The sequence below is a fragment of the Castor canadensis genome, chromosome 5, assembly GCF_047511655.1.
Source record: "Castor canadensis chromosome 5, mCasCan1.hap1v2, whole genome shotgun sequence".
NCBI lineage: Eukaryota > Metazoa > Chordata > Mammalia > Rodentia > Castoridae > Castor > Castor canadensis.
The window spans coordinates 50,770,293-50,787,814 of NC_133390.1; the positions used below are offsets into that span (position 1 = coordinate 50,770,293).

At 39.5% G+C, this 17,522-nt stretch overlaps 1 protein-coding gene across 4 annotated transcripts in view; it reads right to left on the reverse strand.

Moving 5' to 3' along the window:
- Window positions 1–17,522, reverse strand: part of Impg2 (interphotoreceptor matrix proteoglycan 2) — a 92,207-nt gene that overhangs the window by 61,645 nt on the left and 13,040 nt on the right. For all 4 annotated transcript variants that reach the window (XM_074073016.1, XM_074073014.1, XM_074073015.1 and 1 more), the window contains 3 exons: window positions 8,448–8,614; window positions 4,881–4,912; window positions 4,754–4,777 (listed from right to left, as the gene is read on the reverse strand). In XM_074073016.1, coding sequence (XP_073929117.1) covers window positions 4,754–4,777; window positions 4,881–4,912; window positions 8,448–8,614 — 223 coding nt within the window. The remainder of the gene's footprint in view (window positions 1–4,753; window positions 4,778–4,880; window positions 4,913–8,447; window positions 8,615–17,522) is intronic.

A 17,522-nucleotide genomic window follows, 5' to 3' on the forward strand; every position in this document is an offset into this window, starting at 1 on the left:
TCTGACTTTATTTATATTTAGGATTCTTATGAGGGTATTATTGCTAAATTTAGTTTTTCATGTTATGATAATTAAGTGAGGTAGTAATTAAATAACTTGAAAAGGCAGTTTTATTAGAGATTGAAATCTAATTCTTGAGAAGCAGATTGGTATGTGTCTAAATCCCAAATGCATCCCTTATATAGCTGGATCAACTTGAGTTATTTAAACACCAATACTGTTTCATCTATTTTTTTAAAAAGTAGTAAAAGTTCATAACCCAAGAATCACTGTAAGGATTAAATAAATTAGTACGTGAAGGATCAGCACACTATATGCACTCAATAGATATTAAACTGTTGTTGTTGTGTTACATGTTTGTTAGTTCACCCCTCACTCCAAATTCTAAACTCATCCCTACTCCATAGCAATGCTTTTATTACCAAGAATGGTATAAAGTTTGACAGTCATTTGCTAAGTAGACATATGCAAGTGTTCATGCAATTAAATATTTAACATTTGTTCAAAGTTTCACAATCTTTTTTTCAAACAAAAAAAGTCTTGAGGCCTTCACAAAGCTTCTACCCTTGGTTCAGGCCATAAGGGTCAGGTAAATGATAATCAGATAATATAGGTGACCTTGAGTTATGTTGTTGACAGAGGCTATAATATTCTTAATAATATATATTGTTATATTGCTCAACAGTAGCAAAACTTGATCCTTTTTCCATAGTGACATAGTAAGCTCTAAACTACTTCAAAGTTTATTATTGCAATAGAACCAATCTACTTTACAAGATAGCTGCATTTATAGTTTTTATTTCCTCTTAAATCATATCCTAAATTTGCAAACAGATTTTTTAAATACGGGATGGTATAAGTTCCTTGAACAAAGTTATAAATTTAGAATCAGAGAACCTGCTATCAAATCTAATGCCACCATGTACGAGCTGTGTGATATCCATTCATTTATTCACCTGATAATTATTTACTGAGTACTTACTATGAGTCAGGCAGTATTTAGCCCTGGAAATACAAAGGTGAGAAAATTTTAGCCCAGTTTTTCTGTGGTGGGAGGCTAATGTAACATTCCCTAGAGGAAATGATGGATAAGCTGAGGTCAAATGAGCAATGTGAGGGTCCTGCATGGTACATGCCTGTAATCCCAGCTACTTGGGAGGCAGAGGCAGGAGGATCTCCGTCTGAGGCTGGCTCAGGCAAAACAGCAAGACTCTATCTGAAAAACAAACTAAAAAGCAAAAGAACTGGGGAGTGGCTCAAGTGGTAGAGCACTTGCCTACCAAGTATGAGGACCTGAGTTCAATTCTCAGTACCACAGGAAAAAAAAAAGAAAAGAATGAAAAAGCAGTGTGAGTATGAGTCAGCCAGGCAACAAAGACAGAAACATAATATCACAACAGTGGTCCAAGAAAGAATGTGGCTGGACCACACTCTTTTTGAGTGTGAGATGGAGAGTAACAGATGAGGCTAGAGGCTTAAGCACAGGCCAGAATGTGGAGTCTTGTTGACCACATTAATCTTGATCTTAAGAACAATAAGGGGATATTAAGTTCTCTTGCACAGGGGAAGGACATGATCAGATTTCTTCTTTTGAAAGATCTGTGGCCAGAGAGTAGAAAGACTCAGAGGGAGGCTGAGAGACCTATGGCAAGCCTTGTACCAGGAAAGAGGTATAGATCATATGAATCAGGGTACAGACGGTGAAGTCAGAGATAATGGATAGCATAAAAAATAATTAGGAGCCTGGAAGAGGGGGGAGAGGTGGTCCAAATAATGTATACTCATGTAAGTAAATGTAAAAACAATAAAATAAAATTTTTGAAAGAAATGATTAGGAAATAGAAGAAAAGGAAACAGCAAGAGAGAGGAACCAGGCAATTAGATACCTGATGGTGCTATTCACTAATGAGAAGAACCCAACAGGAAACAGACTTTCGAGAAAATAATCAACTTAGCTTGGATAAGTCACTCTGGACCCAGTAAACTCTGAAAGTTGATGAGATGACTTCTGAGTTTCCCCCAGCTCTATCATTAGAATCAAAGATTTCAGATGTTTAGAGAATATTGCTAGGGAGGGATTGCACTTCAGGAAAAAAAAGTAAAAATGTTTATTATGATATAATGTTTATTGAAAGGATATGCTTTACAAGCAATGCATTTCCTGTGAGAATGTTAGAAAACAATTTCTTAAAATAATCTTTCGCATTAAGTATGATAATGCATACCTTTAATCACAGCTACTTAGGAAGCAAGAGATCAGGAGGATCATGAGTTTGAGGCCAGCCCAGACAAAGTTAGCAGGACCCCATCTCAAAAAACAAAATAAAAACCAAAAGTGCTGAGGGCATAGCTCAAGTGTAGAACACTGGTTCATATTCATAGGAAATACGAATATATGAATTTCTGAATATGATCCCACTCCCTCTTAAAAACATTAGACAAAAGTGAGAGCACACAGGGAGGTATGAGGATAGGTAAGACACCCAAAAAACTAGATAGTATTTGTTGCCCTCAACGCAGAGAAACTAATGCAGATACTTTAAAGTGACTGAGGCCAATAAGAGAAGGGGACCAGGAACTAGAGAAAAGGTTAGATCAAGAAGAATTAACCTAGAAGGTAACACACATACACAGGAAATGTGAGTCAACTCCCTGTATAGCTATCCTTACCTCAACTAGCAAAACCCTTGGTCCTTCCTATTATTGCTTATACTCTCTCTACAACAAAATTAGAGATAAGGGCAAAATAGTTTCTGCCTGGTAGAGAGGGGTTGGGGTGGTAAGGAAGGGGATTGGGGGTAAAGGAGGGGGCAGGGGGAAGGGGGAATAAATGACCCAAACATTGTATGCACATATGAATATTTTTTTTAAAAAAATTAGACAGTAGAGAACAATGTATTTCAATATTTATACACTGATGACTTCTTCCCATCCAGAATAAACACGCTAGTCTATGACAGTCCTTTGGCAGAGTTTCCAGACACATGTTAGAAACCTCTGTTCCTGATGATGAATGATGCTTCATACTTGTGGTTACTTTTTCTGGTGAGACTGTTTGCTCATTAATAACCTTTTGATGTTGAGAACAATGTCCTCAACATCAGCTGCTCATTAGAATTGCCTGGAGAGCTCTTAAAAATCCTCATGGGAAGGCCACATTGCAAATCTGTTAAATATATCTCTGGGGCTGGGAGACATTACAGCAAACACTACAAACTACTGGCCTAAAACTTCCTAAATAAGTATGCTCCTGTGTGTATAAACAAATAATTAGGCTGAAAAGAGAGGGCCAATACCAACCAGTCCAGCAAATTTCATAGTTAACCAATAAACACTGACCAAATGCTACTCTTCTTCAACACAGGTCTCTGAAGTGGAACACCGTAGTCCAGAACACTCCATCACAGCAGATTCTTTTTATTTATTCATTTACTTTTGGTAGTACTGGGGCCTGAACTCAGGGCCTCACACTTGTAGGCAGGCACTTTACCATTTAAGCCACTCTGCCAGCCCTTTTTGCATTGGTTATTTTTGAGATGGGGTGGCCAGGACCATGATCTCCTATTTGTGCTTCTCCACATAGCTGGGACGACAGGCACATGATATTGAATCCATACATTCATGCAGATGAAATCTTGTGAACTTTTTGCCCAGGCTGGCCTAGAACCATGATCCTCCAGAACTCTGCCTCCCAAATAGCTAGTGTTACAGGTTTGGGCCACCGCGCCAGACCAGCAGATTTGATATGCTTCCTACTACCCCTGGCTAGCAGTGCTTGCAGAATTCTTCTAATTATAAGAAAAAGCAAGCATCTCAGAGAACCCTGAAACAACTGGGATGGGAATTTCAGGAACAGCCTCATTCCTTCAAGCTGCCCACCATTTCAAGTCACTATTCAAATCTGCCCATCTCCTGACCAACAGAGCTCTTTCCCATACAAATGTGAAAATTGTTGAGGCTGGTAGGACTCACCAGAGTATTTAGTATATTGTTTGTTACACTGGCAATCACTAAGAACCTCTGACCTCTGACTCTCTGTGGTGAAGAGACCACATGGCCCCTCATCTAAGTAAATGCCCAATGCAAAGCTCCAGCATAGACTCAATGGTATAACGAGTTGCATAAGTGACTATGACCACACAGTCCCACTTCCCTCCTGTTCACTCATGTTTGATTTGAAACCTAAATACACTATACTACCTCCGCAGGTATTCTCCAACATTTGCCTTGACTCTACTATTCAGGCTGGATCTCCAGACACTGACTCATTTACATGATTTTTCGACCTACTGATGACATGCTGGCATAATCTAGATATTCTGAGGATGGACAGAGTTAGAAATCTTTAGCCTCCATAGTACTTACCTTTTATGATCTGTTTTGTATTACTACTGCCTAGGAGCCAAAAATTATCTTAGCCCCATGCCTAAAGGCCAACAAAGTCAAGAATCATACTGATGGATTCAAGATTATACTCTTCCTGTGTTTCAAGACCATAATCATAAATAGAAATAAAAGTCACCCACACTACCACTCATCATTTAACAAACTCTCCTCCACTAAGGTATGCCATTTTGGAACAATTTCACCATTTCCTTTAATCTTCAACAGTAGATCATTCCATATAAATCATAAATCTGTTTTATTACTGGAGAGAGAGATAAGTCTGCCTCCTGATAAGGTCAGACAGTAAATAAACAATGGCATGGTTGTGTCTGGAAGGGAGGTACCCTCGAGATGATTTGGAACTTACCCACAGTGCTGGTTCTTACAGGAACTAAAAACAAACAGAAAAGGAAGCATTAAATTAGAGGTGAGTCTTGGAGAAGCATGACACATCTATACTGTTAAATATGAATTTAAGGAAAAGGAACACTCACCTGCTTACAGTTTCCTTTGTATATGTCAGTTTCTAAGAGGAAAAAAGATGCAAAATGATTTAGAAACAGTTATTGAGAAGTAATTAAAATTTATTCCATAGAGAGCACTAATGTCCTAACATGATAGAATGAATTACACAATATTCTGAGGTTAGACAAATGATGAAATCAGGTACTAATGATGGCACCTTTGTTTTGTGACTGTGGGAATGTCCCAACATTCAGTGCCTGTTTATATGCCCCCAAAGTCCCTGTGCTCTTTCAATGATTAATGGGTAAAGATTTACAGACTATACCTGCTACTCATTTCATAGAGGTCTAAAATTGTAGACTGGTACAGTTTTACATTAATCTTTCATGGACTCATAATCAAAGAATTTTGTGATATAATGAATTGATAATAACCATCATCCTACAACAGCATAAGCATAAATAAAATAACTCATAAATCTGTTTCACGAGAATTCAGACACAAAGACAAATCATATCAGTAACTGGATTTTTTCTCGTCAGGAACATTCTAAAGCAAATTTTCCCCAAGTTTCCTCTAAATAAATAGTTTTATTTTGAGAACACTATGCTGAAAAGAACACTAATTTAGAATCAGAAAGTCTAGTTTCAAGTCCCAGTGTCTACTGTCTAGCTGTTCAGGCAAATCCCCAAATCTTTCTGGTGGCAGGTATCAGTTTCCCTTCTGTAAAATGGAGAGATTAATCTAAATGCTTCTAATGATATACTAAATAAATTACTGCTCTTCTTATTCTACAGACCCTACTAGAATAATCTCAGCCACTCTCATAGTTTCAATTATTACCTCTTGTTATATTTATATACCAGACCACTCTTTTGCTTCATACTTAAATATCGAGCAATTCACATTTCTCACAGGCAGGTCAAATGAATATATTTAAAAGTGAATTGGTTCTCCCTGCCTCATCTACAAGCTACTTCTCTGCCTGAGTTCTTGGTCTTATTCACCCAAACTAGAAACTGGAAGGTTTCGGGGGTCATTCTTCATCCTACCCTACTCCATTCAGTCTATCAGAGTGCTACAAAACTTGTTTTCTTTCAACATCCCTCATGCTTCCTTTCTCTATTTCATGGTCTGGTTAGGAACCTCATCCTCATCCTCATCCCCTTGAGGCTGAAGTACTGAAGAAGCACCCTATCTGATCTCTGTGCCCACTCTTCCCTCCTGCAACCCTCCTTATGATATGAAGAACCATAATGACCTTTAAAAATTCAGGTGTCAAATCGGACCCTGTGAGCTTACCTCCTTAGAACTGTTCAAGGTTTCCTATCATCTGTAGAGTCAAATCCAAGATTCTTAAATTATCCACTGTTCTAGTTTGATCTGTCATTCCTAACCTACCCTTCTGACACATTGGCCCAATTCATTCCCTACAAATACAAATACACTTAGCTCATGATGTTCCCTCTATCTGTGATGTCCTCAACTCCTTAGCTAGCTAACTTATAGTAATCACTTAAGACTCAGTTCAAGCCAGGTGTAGTAGTACATGCTTGTAATCCTATCACCTAGGAGGATGAATGAGGAGGATCATGAGTTTGAGGCCACTCTGGGCTACACAGGGAGTTCCAGGTCAGCCTGGGCTATATGGTGAGACAGTGTCTCAAAAAAAACAACAACAAAAAAGGCTCAATACAAGCAACATACCACTCTCTTTCTCTTCATGATCTACTAAACAATCATTGAAAGAATATTTCCTATGCCTTCAAATCTAAGCTTACACATTCCAATACAACATTACAAGATTCTGTTGTTAAGGTAAAAAAAAAAAAACAAACAAAAACACCTCATCATATGTACTTCCTGCACTAACAGCAGATCCTGTACTGTGGGCTAAACTGAAATACACAATGCAGATATAAAAATAAATATGTATATGTGTGTTTTTCACTGAACAACTATTCCATGTTAGATATTACAATTTGTAAGATTAGTAATGATTGAGAAAGGGTGGGGGAAAATATGGACATTGCTTTTGTTTTCTTTTTCTTTTCTGTTTTTTTTTTTTTTTGGTACTTTGTAGTGCTGAGGATCAAATATAGCAAGTTCTCTCTCTGTACTTCTGAGCTACCCCCAAGAACATGGATTTTGGAAAAGGGGACTGGGTTTGGACTTACGCTCTATCTCATATAATTTTGCAATGTAGTATAAACAATTCAATAACTCCAATCCTTATCTGCAAAATGGGGACATCACCAGCTTCTTATAAGGCTGATGTTTATCAGATATAATATAGTAGATATGAAATAAATGGTAGCTATTATAATTATTAATATTGAATAGTTAAAAATGTGACAGAGAAAAACATATGCAATGCCTTGACTTGAAATGTAAGATACCATGATTAAAAGTTAGTTAAAAATGAACAAAAATTTACATAACTTCAAAATGTTTATAACACTACAAAATGAAGGGCAACCAATGCTTATCAAACATCCTTCTCAATTTGACCCCACTTCATAAGATCATCTCTGTGTAGGACTTAATCTTAAAAGAAAAAACCAGACTGCCTCTACAAGAACTAAAATGTTAAAAATAGAATGTGATAATATACTTCATTACTTTAAGATGTACTAATCTGATTTGATTAGACCCAAATAAAAATATCTCAGAGATATTAATTCAACAATTATTTTTCAGGCCTCCTAAGGTATATAATACTTACAATCAGTATTTAAAATAATATTTATAAAGTTAATAAACTACAGCAAGTAGGGAAAAGATACTGTGGCTATTACTTATATATTCTTATTTCAGCAAATATCTGTTGCATATTTACTGTATGATAGAAATGAAAAAATTAACATATATTGACATAATCCTTGCCTTCTGACTATAGTCTAGTAAATGAATTAGACAAATATGTAAGTAGTAATAAGGAACTGTAACAATTGCATCACTAAAAAATAAAGAATTGTGGGAGCTCAAAGAATTATGGGAGTTAAATTTTAGACTAAAGGATGGTTTCTCACAAAGGCGATTACATCTGAACTGCAGCACAATAGGACTTGAACAGATGGACAGACTCAGTGAGTATCAGACAGCATGAACAATTTGCTGTATACTTCTGAAGAGTTTCATTTTCTTGTTATGAAAACATGCATGCTACATTAAAAGTATACAAGCAATTTGTCTATATGTGTGTTTATCCTTTGCTAAGAATAAACATGTCTAAAGAAGGAAAATAAGAAAATCATTAATTAGAATCTTTTATGCTTCACTAAACCTTTATTAAATAGATCACATTCTCTTTCTTAACTAGAATCATTGGTATCTGCTCTGAGTTAATATGTAAATTAATTTAGCAAAAATATTTAACTCACAGATCCATATTTTTATTTCCAAATATTTACATTTATAAACATTGTCAAAGCTGTTATCTGGGTTAATAACACCAGAGCTATAGATTAAAAGACTAAGCTATAGTCACAGCTCACCCAGATATCCTAATATGGGGCTTTGTTACCTGCTCTTTCTTCCTTTAGACCTTAGCTATGCATACTTGTGCCTACAAGACAATTCCTAATAACACTTACCTTCATGATTAAGCTTCTGTGTTCCACAGACTGGCTAAAATTTGTACCCATTTCAAATATGTTTGTGATCCCATCCTCACACAAATTCATCCAGTAATGATATTCTTCACGCCCGGGAAGTCTATCCCAAAAAGTCCTAAAGGCTTCCCAGACAGCTTCCTGACACACTGGAAAATGGACAGAAAAGTGTTTTTAGTTAAAGCTAACATGCTTCAGATTTACCTGAGACACTTTTGCCCACTTACTTTCTTGTCCCTTACTGGAGGGACATGAGACTGGTACTCAGTTAAGATCCTTCTGTATTCCCAGTTTAAGCTTTTCATTTCTGAAGAGAATTTGTACTGCCCACACTTTTCCTTTGCAGTGGGGATTCCTTTACCTCTTAATGAACTAGAGTGTGGTCCCCATCTTTTTTTTTTTTAAATATGCATGTTTATGCTTTATAAAAGTGTAGCTGATGTTGAGTATACTGTATTTAATCAAGCATTTTCCTGAAAGACATTGTGATGTTAAGTTTTCTTATTGTTTACAGATGTTCTCCTGAAGTCACAACCTCAAAACCCAGATTCTTAGCCTTTCAAGATGGCTTGAGAAAGAGATAATGACATTTAAAATGCCTGGAGCTTTTTTGGCAAAATGCAGTAGCATAAATGTATTGCCTCCCACTCCTTCGAAAACTTATGACATATCTTTAACTTAAAATGGAGTATTTGGAACTCTTCAAAATTTCCAGGAAGTTGGGAGAGAATGCTCATCTAGAGTTATGAAGTTCATCTAAGTTACACTTGCCAAAATCCCAAGCTAATACATCTGAAATCACACGACAATGATGAGTCAGCTTATACACAAAAAGAAAATAAAATGCTCATTATGCTCCTCAGCATTTATCTAAATGAACTGAAAACTCATGCTCATAAAACCTGCATGCAAATGTTGAAAATAGCCTTGTTTATAATTGCCAAAACTTGAGGTGATGAAGATGTCCTCTAATAGGTCAATGGATAAACAAACAGTGGTATACCCATACACTAGGATATTATTCTGTGATTTAAAAAAAATAAGCTCTCAAGCCTTGAAAAATATGGAGAAAATAAAAATGCATATTGCCAAGTCAAAGAAGTCATTCTGAAATGGCTGTATGCTGTAAGATTCCAGTGATATTCTGGAAAAGACAAACTATGTGGATAGTAAAGGTCAGTGATTGTTGGGGAGAGGGAGAAATGAATAGGAAGAGCACAGAGAACGTTTTTTGGGGGGGAGGTTTATGGGGATTTTGAATTCACGGCCTTGTGCTTGCTGGACAAGCACTCTACAACTTGAGTCACATCCTTAGCTCTTTTTGCTTTAGTTATTTCCAAATAGGGTCTCCAGCTTTTGCCCAGGCAGGTTTGGGACTGTGATCTAATTCCACTCCCATGTAGCTCAAATTATAGGTGTTGGAAATAATGGCACCAATAGGTTTCAGTTCTTACTGCACCCTTAAGCTTCCATTTCCCAGGGTCACGGTCCTGCCTCAAGTCTAGCTTGAATCCTCCTTCTGCCCCAACCTCCAATCAGCACGAACCATAAGCTCCTAACCAATCAGATCATGCTGAGTCTCACTGAAGGGTATTTAAGCCCCTGTCCTTCTCTCTCTCTCTCTCTCTCTCTCTCTTGGCTCTCTCCCTCTCCCACCCGGCAATAAAGAATCTCTTGGTAGGATCACTCCTCTCCACATGGTGACTTTTGGGGCCCACATTTCCAACATTTTGGTGCCATGACTCGGATGGGGGCTCCCCACTAATCCTGGTGGGACCCCCATTCCAACTCACCCCACGACCACCCTGAGGACGTGACTGGCCAGGACTCATCCTCCCGATTGCCCTGCTTGCATCCAACACCGGACATTCTTTGGTGAGTCCACACACCCTTATTGGGCTCCCTTTGCGGTCTCTCCCTTCAGTATCTCTGGGGTTTAAACACCCCCCCTTTTCAGATATCTCTGGGACTCAGACAGTAGGGGGAGGGTCCCTTCCCTCTGTTCAGCTTGGGTCTATTTTTGTCATCGGTCTCAGAGACCGCCCATCTGCAAAGCCCGGCGCCGGGTGACCCACAGCCTCCGGGCCCCGGGGCCCTACAAGCCACTTGAACGCAGTGACGACTGTTTCTTGTGCACCTTGCACTGTTCTCAGGATATTTGAGCCACGTGGGGGTGCTCCGTGATTCTATATATCCTTCCAACCAGCTCCCACTATGGGGGCCACCTCCTCTTTGCCATCTGACTCCCCACTGAGATGCCTCCTCAAAATTTGGACACCTTGAGTTTGACCCCAGATATAAAACAAAAAATTTGGTCCGCTTTTGCACTCAAATCTGGCCCACTCATCCTTTAGACAACCAAAATCACTGGCCCCTTTTCGGGTCTTTAGATTCCAACCTTTTACGGGACATATAACTACTGTGAGCAATCGGGACGATGGGGAGAGATTCCATTATGTCCAAGCCTTTTCATACCTCTCATCTAAATCCTGCTCTCTGACCTCGAACCCTCCCTCTGTACTTTCTGTTCCCCTGTGCATATTCTATCAGCCTGTAAACCACTTTCTAAATCAGCCAATTCCTCTCCTAAACCTCCTTCCCCACATAAACAGACTTCTTGCACTGCTTACCATACCTACCTCCTCCTATCTTCCTGAAAAACTTTCCCCATCATGGAGTTAAACAAGCCACTCCTTGCCAATTCTGGCCTCAAGGCGATTCCAGCTCTGGAAGAGCTCATGCTTTATTCAGTGACCAGAGAGTGGAGGTTTCATTTTGCTGAAAGCCTGCCAGTACCAATCAATGGCAGCAACCTGGAGGAGACACAAGTGATGGCTAATCCCTCAGGCGTGTGTCATGACTCCAGGCTCTGCCTTCCCCTCCCTAACCTAAAATGTCAGCTCACCTTTTTTGCCTCCTCCATGGTCTCACCATGTGTCCTCTGTCTCTGTCTGCCTTCTCCTCCCTGGGCTCACTGGGACCCTGCCCCCCATGAAAAACTTGTAACATGGTACCTTATTACTTAAGTTATTCCAACTAGTTTGCCAGGCCTCTCAGTCTAAAGTAACTTTAAGTCAGCTGCTTTACAAAAGCGGTTACAAAAACCTGCAGCTGCCACACTCATGCTGTAACTCCGCCCCCACAAGGGGAGGAGGGAAAGCAAACAGGCGCACCTGTGCACAGGATGCCGGCTTCTGGACACAGCAAAAACACCTGCCATAGCTAAGAAAATCCATAGAGAGGACCCAGCAAATCCTGGACTGCCAGCCACATGTGGCAATGGCTGCAGCCCACCGCCACTTCCCCTAGAATAAACGCGCGCACAGTACACAGGAAGGGGGGAGGCGCAACAGACTGCAGGATCAGGCCTAGGCAGTCAGGGTCATTTGTCCCAGGTGTGTGTGTGGAGGGAGTGGCCTTGCACAAGTCCTGCTCCCAGCCCCACCTCACACCTCAGGGCATCAGACCCTTGTAATTCAATTGTTAGCTCAAGGTTATAGTTGCAGAAATAACTAAATAGACATTACTGTGGTCTCTAAATTTCTCATTTAGAATTTTCTACACCTTTGGCCTCAGCATAAATTTTTCCCTCCAGATATTAACACTAGTTGTCCCGTATGGCACTGTTATTGCCCTGAAATGCCCTCTGAATGCCCTTCTCTAACTTTACAAATGATTTCTTTGTTAAAAAGGCAGCCTTTATTAAAGAGGCTGCCTGCTGTTAGCTAAAGACAGGATCCTAACGTTTTGTTCTTTCTAGATGGGACCTGCATCTTCCAGTCTTTGGCTGGTAGATGTTGGAAGCTTTGTACTGAGGTCGGCCTCAGTATGCCTTGGGTGACCAAGAGAAGTGGCCTTCACAGGGTTCCTTAAATTACAATACCATACTCCAATTAGACCTTTTCTATAAAAGTAAAAAAAGTAAACTGAGGTCCCCTATACAAATTTCTACCTTCTAAGCCACCCCAGTACTCAGAACCTCTTAATGAGTGCTTCCCTCTCCAATAGGCAATGGTAGGAAGAGGACAAATCGTATGTCCCCTTCCAGTTATCAGATCTAAGGGAAATTTAAAAACATCTAAACAGCTGACTGATGCCCAGACAAATACATTCAAGCCTTTATCTCTGTGATCCAAAAATTTCAACTGACATGAAAGGATATTATTATGCTTCTACTAGACCAGATTCATCTAATTAGAGAAGCAAGGGGTTCTAGCCCAGGCCACTCAGGTTGGAAATGATTATGTGGCTCAAGCAGTAGAGTGCTGCTTTACAAGCAGAAAGTCCTGAGTTCAAGCCCAGTATAGCCAAAGTAAGAAATAATAATAATAATATTTGGGGCTGTGGAAGTAGCTCAATGGGAGAATGTCTGCCCAGCATGTGCAAAGCCCTGGGTTCAATTCCCCAGTATTACTAAAATAAAATAAAATAAAATAAAAAATGGTAAAGAAGATAAGTGGCATTTATGTCACTTCAGCCATCTCATAGTAGAAAATGTAGTTTAACCTAGACCAGATCCCTCATTCTTCAAGAGAGGAAACTGAGGCCCAGAACAGTTCAGAGACTTGCTCTCCAGAGTGTCAGGTATCAGTGTAAAATAACAACTTTACTTTACAGCAACAACTTAAAAAAAATCCTCTTACCTTTCTACAGCATCTTAAGGACGCTATCAGAAAACATACCACGGTGGACTCAGAGTCACAGGTGAGAGAGGATCTCCTCAAAGATAAACTTGTAACAGTCAGCCCCAGATATTTGTAAAAACTCAGACTGTGGCTGAAGGGAAAAGTCATTGAACCAAGTAATACAGCAGCCATGTCTGTATTTATAGCTACGTCTGTATGTCCGGGACCTTACTAACAGGAGAGAAAAAGATAAGAGACACATGGCCTCATTGCTGCTCTCAGAGAGGGCCCCATCCTACTGGGGCCTGTATCCTGAACCTGCTACCATGGTGGACAGGAGGGGCACTTCTGCAGAGAATGCTTAAGGGGGGACAGCCCGGGAGACAGCCCCACCCCCAACCAGGACCCTGCCTTCTGCAAGGGTAACCACTGGAGGTCTAAGTGCCCCCATCACCAGATGGAAGGTGAGGTGCCACCTCTTATGTATTGATGGGTCCCAGCCTCCTGGCCACACTCCACTTCTTGGCATCAATGTTAAGGAGCCATAATGGCAGAAAAACAAAAGGCCATTTTCCTCCTTGGCAGTGGAGCCCATTTCTCTGTTTTACCTTTTTCTCCTGGTCCCTGGTCCAATGACAAAAGTTATCGTTTGGGGCAAATCTGGCTAGTCCCTAGAGCGCTAGTTTACCTGGCCTCTGGCCTGCTCTTGGGGAGACCTCTTCTGTCACTCTTTCCTCATAGTACCTAAAACTCCAGTGTCCCTGCTGGGATGGGATTTACTATCTCAATTAAACGTTCAAATTCTCCTCCCCCCAGGCAGCTATCTCTGCTGCCCCCTCCTTCAGGAACAAAGATTCCACAGTGTGGACTGATGAGATGACTGTAGGGTAAGCCTGGACTGCCCTCCCTATTCAAATAAAACTCAAAAATCCCTCACACTTTCCACACCCAAAACAATACCCCCTCAAGCCTGAGGGATGATGAGGCCTTATGCCCATCATAAATTCCTTAAAACAACAAGGGCTACTAATTAGTTGCTCCAGCCCCTATAATAAATTTAAATTCTTATGAAAGTTAATTTTAAAATACAAGTTACAAAGTAAACAACTGGAAAGAATATAGATAGGTAATAAATGTATTTTTTGGGAAGTTAAGGGAAAAAGGAATGGTTTTTTGGATGAGAAGGGATTTTGTAAAGAAGGGTTTGTCCTAGATTGTTTCAAATAGGAAGGATAAGGACAAACCATCAAAGGGTTTAGTATGTTGGATAAAGGTCTAAGTAAGTTTGAAAAGTGTATAATAAAGCTTCAGTGTGTGATAAAGTTAAAGTTGAATATAATCTAAGAGTTGCCTAAAAGATTTTTAGGGTCATGTCAAACTAAAATCAAATCCTCTATGTCTATGAAATAACAAGGTTATCTTAATATTGTTCTGCTCTGAGTAACATCTACAAAAAACCGTTACAGAGAAAGATTTTATCAAAGAAATTATTCGTGTTTTCTGCTTGTCAAGCTTTAAGTACTACTAAATCCGAGTTCATTTACATATTTGCCTATGTGTCTAAAATGACCACCTTGTAACAGTGTTATGTTATACTTTATCTGAATATGGTACAAACATTTAAAAGGTTAAAAGTGTCAATTTATATAAAATAATGAGCTAAAGCTCTCTTTTATCCAAGAGAGTTACATTTAAATCCTGACAGCCCCTGCCTCCCGCAGGCTCACCTACCTAGGTGTGGCCTTAAAGGGACAGACTCAATCCCTGAGTCTTAAATGCATCAACCCAATCTTCCATTTCCCAACCCCCATAACATAAGACAGCTTACAGCTTTCCTGGCTGTTACAGGATTTTGCAGAATTTAGATTCCTAGGTATGTAGTCCCTGAACAGACACCTTTTTATGCTCCTCCTAATAATCCTATTTGGGTGTTAGATAATGTATGGCTACCCATTTCTCTCTCTGTAGTTGGAGGACTCTTGAAATTGTCTAGGGAACAACATTTCACAGTGGTTCTCCTGGCCAATGCCCATCCTAATGCCTGTGTTCTTGCTCTCCTATTCTTAAGCTTCCACCCTCGTATCATACTGCATGTCTGCTCTTGCTAATCAAAAATTTAACCAGTTGTACCTCCAGGGATACCAACCTCTCCAAAACGCGAGGATAGTTGGCTGATACCCACCATGTGGAGGTTGGAGGATTGGCTCGAGACTCTTTATGACCTATGGCTACAAGGGACCTTCACCAACTTCAGGGAAGAGGAAATCTTCATTTTCGGATCCTGAGTGTACGCCATCATGATCTTCACCACCCCAACATTGTTTGCCAACTAACCCTCCCTTCCCCTTCGCCACCCCTTGCCAGCTCGAAGAAGCCAGAGTGAACACAACGCCCCCCTTCCTTAACAAACAAAAAAGGGAGGAATGTTGGCAATAATGGCACTGATAGGTTTCAGTTCTTACTGCTCCCTTAAGCTTCTGTTTTCCAGGGTCACAGTCCTGCCTCAAGTCTAGCTTGAATCCTCCTTCTGCCCCAACCTCCAATCAGCATAACCCATAAGATCCTAACCAATCAGATCATGCCGAGTCTCATTGAGGGGTATTTAAGCCCCTGCCCTTCCTGCTTCTCTCTCTCGGCTCTCTCCCTCTCCCACCCAGCAATAAAGAATCTCTTGGCCAAATCACTCCTCTCCACGTGGTCACTTTTGGGGCCCACATTTCCAACAACAGGCATGTACCACCACACCTGTCTTATTCTTTGCAATAGGGTTACTAACTTTTTTGGCCTGAACTAGTCTCAAACATGATCCTCCTCCTATCTCAATCTTCCAACTAGCTGGGATTACAGGCATTAGTCACTGTACCCAGCCACAGATGATTTTTAGGACAATGAAATTACTGTGTATGACACTAAATTATGGTATACATGTCATTCTACACTTGCCAAAATCCAATGAATGTACACCACAGTGAACCCAAACGTAAATTATGAACTGTAGTTAATGATTTGTCAAACAATGAAAGGCCCCTCCCTTGTAGAATTAATTTATGGTAATAAAAATTAAAAGAAATCAGTATCATAAAATTAATAAAAGGAATATAAGAAAATAATGTCAATATTGTCAACTATAATAAATATACTATACTAATATAAAATGTTAATGTTGAGAGAATGTGTGGTAATTCTATGGATGTTCTACTCAAATTCTCTCTAAACCTAAAACTGCTCTAAAAAGTAAAGTCTATTAATTTTAGAAATGTATGAGAACTAAAAAGAAACAATGATATTTAGGAAAATATATGGCTGTATTAGATTGAATAAAAACCAATTCAATCTATCTGCTAGAGAAGGAGAGTGGGAAAGGAGACAGAAAAATACAGAGAACAAAGAAATTTTCTATTACAAGAAGATTAAAGTCAGGCACCAGAGTCTCATGTCTGTAATCCTAGCTACTTAGGAGGTTGAAATTGGGAGGATTGAGGTTCAACCCCAGCCAGGGCACATATTTCTCAAGATCCCATCTACAAAAATACCAGAGAAAAATGCACTGGAAGTGTGGCTCAAGTTGTACAGTGCCTGCTTTGCAAGTGCAAAGCCCTGAGTTCAAACCCCAGTCCCACCATTTATGACACAGCATTTTAAGGTAGAGTCTCTGGATTCAGAGTTGTAAGTTCTAAATTCCAAGCCTAGTTTCACCACATACTAGCTTGACAACCATGAGTAACATACACAACCAAGGTACTCACAGCTTCAATGTACTCATCTCTTAATGAAATGAATAATTTCTCTCCTCCATACCTTATCTGTGGAGGTATTTTGTGAACTGCAAAGTGCTACATAAATATCTTATGCTATTAAAGGTTGAGACTGCTTTACCAAAATGCTGGGGAAGAGAAGCTGAGGATGTGGTTAGTGATAAAACACTTGGCTAGCATGTACAAAGCAATGGGTGAGGTGGGGGGACTTGAGACCAGTGGTGCTTTAGAGTTGAGATATCTCTGGTATCCAAATCTAAACACAGAATTCATTTATCTTTCACTTATATCTTATACACAAAGTATGAGGGTGATTTTATGTAATGTTTTTAGTATACCTGCATTTTGACGGCAACCTGTTACATGAGGTCAGGAATGGAATTTTCCATTTTTGGCATAATGTTGGCACTCTAAAAACTGCAAATGTTGGAGCATTTCAGATTTCAGATTTTTAGATTAAGGATGCTCAACTTGTACTATGTTGGATTCTGGTTTTATGGCAGTTGATTGACAGAACAAGAAAGTCTAAGCCAACAAACTATTCAGTTTTAACAGAGTGTAAGATACTTGAATATTGAAAATTTCTCTATCAGCTGATTTTTTCAAGGCTAACTCAAACCTTTGGTTACAAACATAATTTCTAATTTCTCTTTCAGTGAACTATCTGCATCCTTATT